Here is a 15000-nt window from a genome sequence, read left to right on the forward strand (position 1 = left end):
TCTATCCAGGCATTCAAGCAGCTTACAAGCAGCTCAAAGGGCTTGGAGGTTCTGCACAGCCAAAATTTTTGTTGCCCTTTTACAAGTTTTTATGCAGGAAAAGAGAGTTTTTCCAGGCCTTTCAGGCCTCAGCTAATTTCTTGGAGTGAGGAGCAAGGCTTGTGATAGGTGCCAAAAAGCACCCATTTAATCTGCCTAATCTACGCTTTGTCGATCCGTTTACATTGTTACTTGATATATTTTAGCGTTCTACTGTGTTTGTAGGCCTTGGAGACCAATGAATGCGAAAATGTGCAAATTGAATGGTCTTATGGAATTGTTATGCTATGAAACAATACAATTTATGCGGTGGGCCCGAGCAGTATTGTATTGTAAAAGGGTTAATCAATAATTATTCCTAGGCCTATGGGTTGCACGCGGTTTATGATTTTCCGGGAGGGGATTGGACCCATTGACATTGGTCTTGGCTGGTATTGAAAAAAAGGGTAAAGGATTAACAAATGAATTGTGGGAAAAGTTGGGCCAGCCTTCCGTAACTTGAGAAATGTTAAATGGAATATAAAGAAATCCGACTAGGATTCACTATGAAAACAAACGATTTTTTTTTTGGCTCGACAAATGAAACTTTTTTAAACTCGAAGAGGGTACAACGAGGGGAAATAGGAAGAAAACAAAACAATAACAAGACCATCCAACCGAAAGTTGAACGGAACAATACCTCACCAAACGATATTCAAGGCCAAAAAAATTAGGACTCAAGATGCATTAATGTTTTTTTTTGGTATCCTTTCCTTCTTTTTGCAGAATTAGGGCATTATAATTAAATGTGCGGCACGGCAAGCATTGATAGCCAGACATAATAGTTGTATATATAGTAGTACCTTTCGTACATGGACGTTGATAAGCCTTGCCCGCATTCTTCTTCAGGAGTCATGGCAAGCACAAGAGGGGAAAACCCTTTCCCCATAAACCAACAGTTTCGAAGGAGAATGAAAAGGAAGAAAAATAAGCGAAGAAGAAGAGCGAAGAAGAAAGCAGAAACAAAATCCCAACCCTGCGGGTTTCCAAATATTCCCGAAGAAATCATTGTCGATATACTCTCAAGATTATCCCTCGGTTCTCTTTCTAGATTCACGTGCGTTTCCAAACAATGGTGTTCTTTGGTTGCTGACATCATTCCCACAGTAACTGGAAGAAAGATGGTTCTCGTTCAATCTGTTTCAAGATCTGGTACCCCGACGTTCCACTCAATCGACGAAGAATCTCATGAGAAACAAGTGTGGAGACTACGAGAAAAGAGAATATCTCGTCGTCCTCCCAGATTTTTCGGATCGTGTAATGGCTTGGTGCTTCTAAATATTACCGATGACTTGTTCCTTTGGAATCCCGTCACCAGTTATTTTAAGAAAGTTTTATCTTACGAACGCTTGGCGTTTAAGCAGTATCGTGTTGTTTCCGGACTTTGCTATGACTCCTTGTCTGGTGAGTACAAGGCTTTAGTGGCGCTTCATCGTGAGACACCCGGTTATTATGGTGACTTTGTAATGGTTGGTAGTTTTAAAAGCAAAGATTGGAGAATGGTTGGATTCTCTTATCCGGTTGGCACAGTGGAATCAGGACCTGTAGTAAATGAAAACCTCCATTGGTATGCCTCTAAGAAAAACTCTGTTCGCTTCCTTCCGTGCCATCAGATTATCTACTTCAATCCACATTTGAATAACTTTAAAAAGGTTCCGATGCCGGAGCCTAAGCACGAGGAGGGAGATATGATTTTCGGGTTGGGAGTTTTGGACGGATGTCTTTCTATGGTTCGTCATGACAATCCAAGTAATTATGAATGCCACAGTGTCGAGGTATTGGCAATGAAGGAATATGGCATGAAAAAATCGTGGACTTTGCTGTTTATCATATCGAATTTGACATTAACGGATGGTGATACGTTGGAGCCATTATGCTATACAAAGGATGATGAAGCTCTTATGAAAGTTTCCACGGATGTGAATGGTGATACCATGAGGGCATATAATGTTAACGACTTACATAGAGAAATTTCAGTTCAAAATAATCGTTACTGTATTAATGCAATTAAATATGAGGAAAGTTTGATTGCACCTACTAGCTACGATTGGGAAGACGAAGAGCTGAGAGGGGAAGCAACATATACGGAGTTCTTGTATGGAGACTTGTACAAATACCAAAAAACAGGGGATGGTTACTGGGAGTCCTTCAATATCGAAAAGAGAGATTTCGAGGAGCAAAACTCAGAAGATGGTGATCAGTTAGAAATACAAGAAGGGTAATCTACGAAAATGCTCATATAGAGAGTAGTACAATAGATAAGGAAAAGCTGGTAAATGCTTATCTGATTTGTTATATCAACTCTGTTTTTTGGGTAATGCAAGGTGTTCCGGACCAGTTTGCGCTCACATCAGACTAATTCCTACATCGCACATCGGTCAGCATGGTCTCTTGACGTCGAATCTTGTTGATTGTTGGGGTTTGTTATGGTTTTGATTTGTCTTGTCCTTGTATTTCTCCCCTACTGAAGTCTTCCTCACCCACCGTTTGGGGGTGTCGTTTTTTATTTTGGTGTTGGTGTGTGTAAGTTGGGTTATGTGAGATGCAATAGTTGGTGTGTAGTGTTTTTTTTTTTTTGCTAAGCAAAAAGGATTTATTAATCTTTATAAAGGATTACAAAGATTAAAAGAATCAAGACACACTGACATAAAGCCACCCAAGACCTAAAGGAAAGCAAGACGCCAACTGAAAAACGAAAGCCAACGTGAAAACCCCAAGACCTGACAAGCGGAAACGAAAATCAAAGCACCAAACCATCAACACCAACCCAAACAAATCTGGAAAAAGCAGCCCAAGTAACCAAAAAAGAAAAACCAACTCACAACGATCCAACCAAGGGGGCAAAACGAAGGCCAAACCTTAGAATTAAAACTCCAAGGAGAGGGAAGCTCCTTTCTTGATATCATCAAGATCCTCCAAATAAGCCTCCTCCTCCAGGTCATCGAGAGCATTGATCCTTTCGGCTAATTCGTTTTCTTGCATTTTAACAAATTTCCTTAACAAGAAATTCAGCCCCCCTCTAGGTTCAATGCCTAACCTATAACCAACGTCCAGAGTTTTCCGAACTTCCTTGAACAAAAGCGAAGAAGAAAGACCCTTCTTTTTCCTAAGGATATGGTCATTGATTTTAACACTAATCTCTGCGATATGTTTTTTCTTTATAATCTTCCTCTTTGATCTTCTCACTCAGATACTCTTCTTATGTGCGTGTATGGGTTTGGAGGTATAGGTCTTTGGATTGGCTACCCGCCCGTTCGGCTATTTTCTCCCTCGGGAAGAATATGCCCAATATTATAAGCTCTTTGTTATCAATAGAAATCCTAAACTTTTGAAAAAAAAAAAAAATAGCGTTTGTTATGTCTCTTACCATTCTTATTTCTGACATATTAAGTAGTTCTCCATAGTTGTAGGTTTCCAGAGCCAATTACACGAAGTTTAACATTCTTTCGGAAGCTTAGAAGTCTCAAGCAATTGCAAAAATGAAGTCTCAATGAGCAGAACTTGTAACAAGAAACACCTGCAAAATTTCATTACATGCGCCCAGGGCGAAAATGAAATGCGCCTAAGGTAAAACACATCAAAAGAGAAAATCAGGATGCGCCCCCAGGGTGCAACTTAAATGTGCCCGAGGTGCACTACATCTAAAGAGAAAATTTTCGATACGCTAGGGCCGCAATCTATTTGCGCCTAAGGTGCAAGTTGATGTGCTTAATTTCTATGCAAGTTTCGGCATACTTTTATTCTTAATTTTATGTTAGTTTGTGTTTTAATTGTTTTATTTATTAGAGTTTTTATTTACTTTATTTATTTTTGTTCAGGAATAAAAACATTGAAGGCTTGATGGGAATTGAGGAGGAAACCTTCCTTTTTGAATGAACAAAGATTGCCTTCTTCAAAAGAATAGGAAACACTTGATCTTTTCTCTGATTTCCTGGAGTTCCCTTCCGTAATCGGAGCATATCTTTGGCTAGAGAAATCCAATAAGGGTGATCTTGGTGTCTACGGAAAGCTAAGAGAGAATCCTACAACTTTCGTGTTGAAGACTTTCCAAAAATCGAAGAATAATATGGTGAAAATTGGGGATCAAGTTTTTTTTTCACCATTGGAGAAGACTTAGAAGTTTGGGAAAAAGAAGAAGAAGACAAAGGCCGAATTGGAGTTTGTCAACAGATTTTCGATCTACATACAGTTTCCTTCTCAACTCTTCACCTTCTTTTCATACAATTTTCATTATGAACAGCAGAAATATTATGGGTTGTTTTGATTCTATTATGAACTAATTTCTATTGCTAAGGCTACGATGTAGCCTCTCCATGACAATTCCAAATCCTATTTTTATGTGATCATAATTTTATCAGTCCTTTTGAGTTTACATCATTGTGTTTTTGAGTTTACATCATTGTGTTTAGTGCTCTCAATTATCTGGCTAATATTTGAGTGATGTGTTGTGCATGCTAATTCGAGAGATGATGCATGCAATTTAACTTCGTATGATGTATGTCATGAATTGAACGAAAGACAGGAATGTGCCAACGTGGTTTGTGCAGCTTATATGAGAAATTTTGTTAATATTAATGGGCTCAAATGCTCTTAAATCCGCATAGACATATCACGGATTATAGTATGTTGGGTAGTTCTAATTCTACTAGAGAGAGGGTCTTAGAAAAGTTTGAATTTCTCGCTGTCAAATAGGACTATAATTGACTGATCGCATGGTTAGGATTTGGGATTGGCTTGGTTAGGTGAGTCGGATGCCTTAGTATTTTTTTTTCTTCCTGAGTGAAAGCTTATTCTCTTAAGTGTTCGGTCAAATCTTCAGTTGTTGAATTACTTTAAGTTGTTTTTATTTTTCAAATCCAAAAATCCATCACTTTTCTTGATTCCAAATAATTTAGAACTAGAACAATTTCAATAGTTAATAGGTAAGTAGTCCTCGTGGGTTCGACATCTTTCTTTATCACTATATTACTTGTTACGATTTCGTGCACTTGCGAATTTTCACAACACATGTGCTGCAGCAACTTTGTGTAATTCATTTGTTAATGAGGTTCTTAGTCCTAATTCGTTGGGATTTGTAAAATGCAAACAGGACTGTTCATGGACAATAGAGGAAGCCCGCACGAAGGTATTCAAGAGTTCCATCCGAGAAGATTTCATTGAAAAATTTAGATCTCATTGAGGATTTCATATATGTTGTTCATTTCAACTTGAAGCCTAAATTTCGGCACTATAGACCCACCTCAACCTATATCTTCTTTCCTTTCTCGGAAGAAAGAAATTCCCACTGGAACGGTTTTGAAACCTCAGGAAATTTTCCGATCGAAATAATTGGGGTAAGCAGGGAAAACATTCTTGCTCGAAAAAACAATGACAGGGACATTGTTAGCTTATTTTTCGTAGCACTATGTCTAATGTCCAAGTAAAACCAATTTGAATAGTTTCTGCACCTAATGGTCCCATTACTGGAATTAATGATAGTTTCCACTTCCTTTATCTTGATAAACTCCTACTCCATTAGCAGAAGCAGAGCAATGGCGTGTGTCCTACAGGAAGAACTAATGGACCTAAGAGCATGCTGATAAGCATCGGAATGCACACATTTGGAACATCCAAAATTCGTTTGTTATGTCTCTAACCATTGTTATTTATGATACGTTAAGTCATTTTCCATAGTTGTAGGTTAATTTCCAAAGCCTGATGCACGAAGTTCAACATTCTTTTGGAAGCTGAGAAGTCTCTAGCACTGGCAAAAATGAAGTGTCAATGAGCAAAACTTGCAAGAAAAATGAGCTGGGTAATTTCCCTAAATGCGCCCAGGGGGCAACTACCATGCACAATACATCAAAAGAGAAAATAGGATGCGCTCGGAAACCAATTTATAAAAATGCGCCCTAGGCGCATGACATAAAGAGAGAATATCAGAATGCGCCCGGACAGCAACTTAAACGTACCTAAGGCTAAGGCGCATTACATAAAGAGAAAAATCAAGATGTGCCTTGGGCGCACTATATTGCGCCTGAGGCGCATGTGGTGCAACAACTATTTCTAATTCCTTTTTTACTTAGTTTTTCAGTCCCAATTGATTGGAGATTGTAAAATGCAAAACCTTAAACATTATAAGGACTGTACAAGGATAATAGAGGCACAAAAAGCCAGTGCGAAGGGATTCAAAAGTTCCATCAGCGTAGAATTCCTAGAAAATTTCCAATCTCCGAGCAAAATTATCTCATTGACGATTTCATATATATTGTCAAATTAGCCATGATGATCAATTTAATTGGGCTCCTAATAGGTGGGCGGTGGGATTGAACCCCTAGAATTAGTCGATGGAGGTTCGTGTATGCTAGCCCGAATACGTTAGTTATCAAAACATTAGCCACCACCAAATTATTTCTAGTCAATTAGTAGAAGCAGACAAGATGAGTTCACCAAAAGGACAAACTAAAGGACCTACCACGTTGTGGTACATATTACTTGCATGGTCGATAAAAAAAAAGTTCAAAAAGGAGAAAACTTGGCTTAATTTGCACTTTTGAAGGAAAAAATTAATATGTGGAAAAAAAAATCCTCAGTGCACGGGGTTCTCGAGTCATCTAAACTTACAAAATGAATAGCTTGGATCATCAAGTGATCGTGATAGATTCCATTTTGCCTCACACGAGTGCCACATGAGAGGATCGTGTGGAATTTCTTTAATATTTTTTACCAAAGTGATTAGAACTTAGGGTAGATTGAATTTTCTTTCTGGCCTTAAGAAGTGTTAGTGGATCAGTAAAAAGGATTATGTTAAAAAAAAAAAGAAAATATATGTCCAAAAATAGACTACACATAGGTCCTATGAGTTGAACCTGGCCTGATACCTCACCCCCGCTCCCTTAGGCCACTCCAAATGTCAGTGAACCAAAGGCCCCATTTTAGACAAAATTTTGGTGTGTTGTTTATATCCTTTCCAGATTTTGTTTGAACAGAAAAACTTATTTATGGAGTGTTCCGTAAATAAGTTTTTACACTCCATAAATAAGTTTTTATGGAGCCAATCATGGCCATCCATAGGACGGTCCGGATTAAAAGTAAATTATTACCGTTCAAAAATATTTATTACCAGTCAAAATTTAAAAATGTATCTCAATATATCATTGATTGTCAAAACAGACGACCGAGGTCGTGCGGCTCTGTAAATAGCCTATTTGCAGCGGCTCCGTAAATAAGTTTCTCTCTTTGTGGAATTAGGGGATTATAGTTGATTGTGCGGCCAGCATATATTGATATCGAAACATAGTAATTCTAGTAGTAGCTTTTGTACATGACCGTCGCTAAGCCTGGTCCTCATTCTTCTTCACGAGTCATTACAAGCATAAGAGCGGAAAACCCTATCTCCATAAACCAACAGTTTCGAAAGAGAATGAAAAGGAAGAAAAATAAACAAAGAAGAAGAAGAGCGAAGAAGAAAGCAGAAACAAAATCCTAACCCTGCGAGTTTCCAAATATTCCAGAAGAAATCATTGTCGAAATCCTCTCGAGATTAACCCTCGATTCTCTTTCTAGATTCACTTGCATTTCCAAACAATGGCATTCTTTGGCTTCCGACATCATCCCCAAAATAACCTGAAGGAAGATGGTTCTCGCTCAATCCTTACCGAGATTAGGTATCCCTACGTTCCACTCCATCGACGAAGGATCTCAAGTGGAACGAGTACGGAGACCTTGGAAAAAGAGTATATCTCCTCCCCTCCCATATTACGAATGCTTGGCGTATAAGCAGTATCGTGTTGTTTCTGGACTTTGCTATGACTCCTTGTCTGATGAGTACAAGGCTTTAGTGGGGCTTTGTCATGACAGTCCACGTACATTATGTTGGTGAATTTGTAAAGGTTGGCAGTTTCAAAAGCAAAGATTGGAGAATGGTTGGATTCCCTTATGCGGTTGGTTCAGTGGAATCAGGTCCTGTAATGAATGGAAACTTGCATTGGTTTGGCTATAAGAAAAAATCTCGTTGCTCCTAGGGGGCACAAGATTTTTTACTTCAATCCACATCTAAATAACTTTAAAAAGGTACCGATGCCAGAGCCTAAGCACAAGGAGGAGGGAGACATGATTTTTGGATTGGGAATTTTGGAAGGATGACTTCCTGTGGTTCGTGGACTTTGTTGTTTATCAAATCAAATTTGACACTAACGGATTGTGATACGTTGGAGCCAATATGCTATACAAAGGATGGTGAAGCTCTTATGAAATTTTCCAACTATTCCAAATATTCAACATAATCACTACTATGTCAATGCAATTAACTATGAGGAAAGTTTGTTTACACCTACTGGCTACGATTGGGAAGAGGAAGAGCTGAGAGGGGAAGCAACGTATACAGAGTTCTATTTTAGATGCTTAGAGAAGTACCAAAAAAGGGAGAATGGTTCCTAGGAGTGCTTCTATATGGGAGGGAGAGATATGTTGAGCCGCAACACTCAGAAGATGATGATCAATCAGAAACAGATGAATAATAATCTCACAAGTTGCTCAAAAGAGAACAAGATAGAAGGAAAAGCTGGCGAATGCTGATCTAATTCTTTATCTCTTCCATTCTAGCTAATTTTGACATCACTTGTTATTTTTATTGGTGTTTTGAAATTGAAATATTATGCTGAGTATGTTACTTCTCCATAAAAGGCTGAGTATGTCCCTATACTCTGTAACATATGGAATTTTGCAGGCCATTGAGCTCAAGCGACACCACAGCTGCACATATAGCGTTGCCCCATGGACGGGTCGTAGTGCTCTGTTAATTAACATTGGTAGTGGTCTATTTACTGTGCACTTTTCACAAACTAAACTTCTTCTTTTTTTCATGTTTGGATTTCAGTATCTTTTAGTACTTTGAAAACCCTCTTTATCCATATATAATAGGTCTTTATCTCATTTAAAATGAGAGAGATGTGAGTACTTTACAAATATGATTTAATTTTCAACTCATTGAAGGTAAACTGGTCATATAATTTTGAGGTTTAAATAATTTTAGATCCAAACAACTAGGGTATAAAGTAGACTTCACAAGATTTCCAATGGTTTAAACCAAAAATCGGGATTCGGGAATGTTAGGGACAAACCCGCAAAGTTTGCCTAATTGTGGAGCTTTATTGCGTCCCAGGCGCAATTCCATGCGCGCCAGGCGCATCCTTCAAATTTCAAAATCGACCAAACTTTGCGGTCATGTCACGGACACGTACTCCTGAACTCTGATTTTTACATGGTTTGAACCATTGAAAAGCTTTTCAAGCCTAATTTCTAATCAAATTAGTTTGGACCAAAAATTATTTATACATCAAAATATATGATGATTTTACCCTCAATACGTCAAAAAATAAATTATTTTGAGAAAATTCTTGAATTACAATAATTTTAAATACGATTAAAACCTATTTCACATCAATAAAGAGTGTATTCAAAGTACTAAAAGATGGTGCTATAGACAGTGGAGAGGTTGTGTTACGGTGATGCTTGACCGATTCCTAATCCTAAATTAATGGGTTGCCCCAAGCGTAGGGCTGAAACCGACGTAGCACAATATCCGGTAAGTCCGGAGTCGAATCCACAAAGACGGTGATGTGTGCTGACTAAAAATTCGGGTTGTTATAATTTAAATGGGCTCTTAGGTTGCCACCCCTTTGTCGTTTTGATTGAGATTAATTGAAACCTAAGAAATTGATTGTACTTTTCAGATAATTAAAAGAAAGGTACGATCGTAGGGTTCATAGCACTTATAACTAGTCTGGATTAACCTGCTCAGTTTGAAGTTCTTAAAAACGTTCAATTTTACATTGAAAAAGATACCCCGCAAGATGTGAAACCCTATGGTCGCCGTATACCCATGCGCAGCGAATAATGAGTTTTGGACCCCCATTCTCCTGTTCACATGGGCTCCGACGATGCTCGGATTCGTCCGCGGGAAGTATTTTCCAATCTAACATCGGTTTTTCATTGTTTGATAAAAGGAGCAGTGCCCGAACTAGTCATAACGTGCTAATCACCCCACAACCCTACCAAAACGACTACTCACTGATCATTATGCATAAAATAAAAAAAACTCTAACTTGAAACATGCTGTTATTGTGCGAGATGAAAAATAAACAGAAAATCTAAGTTAAACAAGAACCAACGAAAAACTTTTATTAAAAACAAAAATTAAAATTAGTTACCGAAATACGAGTAATTGAACAAGACATCAAAAACTTAAAAGGAAGAAAGAATACTAAACAATATTGCCGGAGCCCTATTCTTCGTTTCGTCCGTGCTTTTCTTTTTTCTTCCGAAAGCTGCTGTAGCCTTTTCCCTTTTTTCCTTCGTAACCTACTGTAGTCAGTAGGTGAATTATTTATATAGAGTTGAGGGCTTTAATTACACAAAGGCCCTTGAACTTCAAGAAATAATAAATGAGCCACTCAATTTTGGATCATTTCGCATTTTTATCCCAAACGTCTTTAAAATCTTCTTTTTATCCAAAGTCTCGGACAACGGGCTCGAACAACCTATAAACAACAAAAGAACAAAATAAAAATCAATTAACCAAAATAAATGACTAACAAATGTAGTTTGGAGGGCCAAAATATGTATATTTTGGCACTTATCAGGTGACAATGTTGGTGAAGGGGTGGTAGTGCTCCGTTGATCCTTGTAGTGGTCTACTTACTACCCACTTTTCACGAAATAAACTTTATTATCTTCATGTTTGGATTCCACTATCTTTTCGCACTTTAAAAATTCTCTTTATCCATATATGATAGGTCTTTATCCCATTTAAAATAAGGGAGATTCGAGCATTTGTCCAAAATAATTTATTTTTCAACTCATTGAGTTTGAATTGGTCATATATTTTTTATGTTCAATAATTTTAGATTCAAAATACTTGGGTTAGAAAGTAGATTCCACAAGCTTTCTAATGGTTTAAACTTTGCAAAAATTGAAGTTCGGGAGTGTTCGAAACAAACCTGCAAAGTTGACAAATTGTATACCTTTATTGCGCCCAGGCTTAAATCCATGTGCCCCAGGCGCATCTTTTAAATTTCAAAAGCTACCAAACTTTGCAGTCTTATCATGGACACTCCCGAACCCCAATTTTAACGTAGTTTGAACCGTTGAAAAGCTTTTCAAGCCTAATTTTTAACCAAATTAGTTTGGCCCAAAAATTATTTACACAAAGTTTTTCACCTCCTGAAAACTTATACTGAAATGTCACCACTGAAAAAGACCTCTGAAGCATCACCGGCTATATTTGTAAGTTTCTATGAAAGACCAAGCGAAATTTTTTTTTTCGCTTGGCAAACAAAACTTTTATAATTTCAAGGGTACAACAAGGGCAAATAAAGGAAGAAAAAACAACAATACCAGACCATCCAACCGAAAGTTGGACGGAACAACAACTCACCAAACGATATTCTTGGACAAAAAAATTAGGACTTAGGAAACATTAACGATACAAAAGACCACCAAGGAACCACACAAAGTGAGCCCAAGGAAGAGTCAGTTTCCATGAATAGACAAGCTAGTCTCAAGAATGGCAAACATAAACTCACAATAAGCAACTGTTGCAACAAGAAGGACCTATGTAATTTCATGAGATGCCCCCGGGGGAAACTAAAACCAAGTGAGAAAATAACGGTTGCGCCTGGGGCACAATTCCAATTTCCAGCGCGCCTGAGGCGCATTACCTTAAAAGAGAAAATTTCAATGCGCCTGGGGCGCACTCTGTTTGCACATGAGGCGCATGTGATGCAGCAATTATTCCAAATTCATTTTTTACTGAGTTTCTTAGTCCTAATTGGTTGGAGATTGTAAAATGTAAACTCTTAGGCATTATAAGGATTTTTCAAGGGAGACACAAGCAGCCAGTACAAGCTATCTTACATCTCCTTATCCTGATAAACTCCTCCTCAGTTATAAGGATTTTTCAAGGAAGACACAAGCAGCCAGTACAAGCTATCTTACACCTCCTTATCCTGATAAACTCCTCCTCAGTTAGCAGAAGCGCTGAGAAGTAGAGTTAATCCTACTGGAAAAAGTAATGGACATAAGAGCATGTTGATAAGTGTCGGAATGCACACATTAAGACATCCAAAATGCATTTGTTATGTTTCTTTCCCTTCTAAATTCTGATATATTAAGTTATTTTCCATAGTTGCATAGGTTTTCAAAGCCGATTGCACGAAGTTTAAACGTTCTTTTGAAAGCTTAGAAGTCTCAAGCAATGGCTAAAATGAAGTCTCAATAAGCAGAACTTGCAAGAAAAATGACCTTGGTAACTTCACTAAATGCGCAGGCGCAACTTCATTGTGCCTGAGTTGCACCGAGTACATCAAAAGAGAAAATAGGATGCGCCTGGAGCACAATTCACTGCATTGTAAAAGTGAGAAAATAGAATGCGCCTGGGCGCAACTTTAACACACCCGGGTTGCACTACATCAAAACAGACACCTTTGATGCGCCGGGGGCGCACTCAAACTGCGCCTGAGGTGCATGTGATGCGGCAACTATTTCTAATCCCATATTTAGTGAGTTCTCTATTCCCAATTGGCTGGAGTCTATAAAATGCAAACATTTAGACATTCCAAGGATTGTTCAATCAAAATATATAGAGGCACAAGAAGTCTCAGTACAACGGGATTCCAAGAATTCCGTCCACGATGATTTCATTGAACAATTCAGATCTCTGATCGTATTTCATTGAGGATTTCATCAAAGTATTTCTTGCCAATGTCTCAGATCTCCGATCATATTTCATTGAGGATTCAATCAAAGTATTTCTTGTCAATGTCTGTGTTATGACAAGCAATCGAAAAGAATGACAAAAGATTTACGCGGTTCAGCCTAAGCACAAAACTGCTTAAATGCATGTACTAAGCACAAAGCTACGTAATTTCATGAGATGCGCCCGGGGCGAAACTAAAATCAAATGAGAAAATAATGATGCGCCAGGGGCATATTTCTAGTGCGCCTGAGGCGCATTACCTCAAAAGAGAATATTACAATGCGCCCGGGGCGAACTCTATATGCGCCTGAGGCGCATGTGATGCAGCAACTGTTTCCTGGGCACTCTATTTGCGCCTGAGGCGCATGTGATGAACCAACTGTTTCTAATTCATTTTTTTTTTACTGAGTTTCTTCGTCCTAATTGGTTGGCGATTATAAATGCAAACCCTTGAGCATTATAAGGATTGTTCAAGGACAATAGAGGCACAAGCAGCTAGTACGTTGGGATTCAACTAGAGTACCATCCGCGAAGATTTCATTGAAAAATTCGGATCTCCGAGAAAATTATCTCATTGAGGATTTCATAGTAGATTGTAAAATTAGCCATCATCAAATTATACAAGGAAATTATACTCGCAATCTAATCCAATGTCAAGCCCATCCAAGAAAACAACTAGTGACTCTAGTCTCCCCTGCACATCATATTAACGGACTAGCCAAACAGACTTTTTTTGTATATCTAACAAGAATCACCTACAAGGTTTCATTAGACGCACCCGGGGAGCAAATGAAATGTGCCCATAAGGCACAATACATCAAAAGAGAAAATCAGGATGCGCCCAGGGTACAATTCAAGTGCGCCCGAGGTCTATAACGTAATAAGAGAACATCAGGATGCGCCCCCGGGAGCAACTTAAATGTGCTTGAGGCGGACTACATCAGAAGAAAAAATTTCCAATGCACCCAGGGCGCAATCTATTTGTGCCTAAGGTGCATGTGATGCAGCAACTTTTTCTAATTCATTTTTTATTGAGTTTCTTAGTCCCAATTGATACGAAGGGATTCAAGAGTTCCTGATCCGAGAAGATTTCCTTGAAAAATTTGGATCCCATTGAGGATATCATATATATTGTTCATTTCAACTTCAAACCTAAATTTCAGCACTATAGACCCACCTCATTCTACGTCTTCTTTCCTTTCTCGGCAGAACGGAATTCCCACTGGAACAGTCTTGAAAACTTAGGAAATTTACTGACATCAAAGAGGTAGGCAGGGAAAACATTCATGCTCGAAAAAACAATGACTAATGGTCCAAGTAAAACCAATTTGAGTAGTTTCCACTTCCTTATTCTTGATAAACTCCTACTACATTCATGCTGATCGATAAGCGTCGGAATGCACGCATTTAGAACATCCAAAATCCGTTTTTCCTATTTGTAGGTTTCCAAAGCCCGATGCACGAAGTTTAAAATTTTTTTTGGAAGCTGAGAAGTCGCTAGCAATGGCAAAAATGAAGTGTCAATGAGCAAAACTTGCAAGAAAAATGAGCTACGTAATTTCCCTAAATGCGCCCAGGGAGCAACTACCATACGCCTGAGGTGCGCGCAATCCATCAAAAGAGAAAATAGGATGCGCTCAGGAAGCAATTTATAAAAATCAGAATGCGCCCGGACAGCAACTTAAACGTACCTGAGGCACTGTACATAAAGAGAAAAATCAGAATGCACCCAGGGCTTATTTGCGGCTGAGGCGCTTGTCATGCAACAGCTATTTCTAATTCCTTTTTTTATTAAGTTTTTTAGTCCCAATCGGTTGGAGATTGTAAAATGCAAACCCTTAAACATTATAAGGACTGTTCAAGGATAATAGAGGCACAAGAAGCCAGTGCGAAGGAATTCAAAAGTTCCATCCGCGTAGAATTCCTTGAAAATTTTTGATCTCCGAGAAAAATTATCTCATTGAGGATTTCATATATATTGTCAAATTAGCCATCATAAATCTAATTGGGCTCCCAATAGGCGGGCGGTGGAATTGAATCCCCAGAATTAGTCGATGGAGGTTTATGTAAGCTAGGCCGAATACGTGATCAGTTATCAAAAATATAGCCACCACCAAATTATTTCTAGTCAATTAGTTGAAGTAGAGAAGTGGAGTTCATCCGACAGGACAAACTAATGGACCTAC

General features: G+C 38.4%; 1 protein-coding gene across 1 annotated transcript; it reads left to right on the forward strand.

Moving 5' to 3' along the window:
- Window positions 1-890: 890 nt before the first annotated feature.
- LOC131316297 (F-box protein At3g07870-like) lies at window positions 891-2300 on the forward strand. The gene has a single exon (XM_058345619.1). The coding sequence runs from the start codon at window positions 891-893 to the stop codon at window positions 2298-2300; it is 1410 nt and encodes a 469-aa protein (XP_058201602.1).
- The last annotated feature ends 12700 nt before the right edge of the window (window positions 2301-15000 follow it).

The sequence above is a fragment of the Rhododendron vialii genome, chromosome 2a, assembly GCF_030253575.1.
Source record: "Rhododendron vialii isolate Sample 1 chromosome 2a, ASM3025357v1".
In the NCBI taxonomy this organism is placed as follows: Eukaryota; Viridiplantae; Streptophyta; class Magnoliopsida; order Ericales; family Ericaceae; genus Rhododendron; species Rhododendron vialii.

Coding starts and splice junctions, on each gene's coding strand:
- LOC131316297 (XM_058345619.1), top strand. CDS start 891: ATGGACGTTGATAAGCCTTGCCCGCATTCTTCTTCAGGAGTCATGGCA.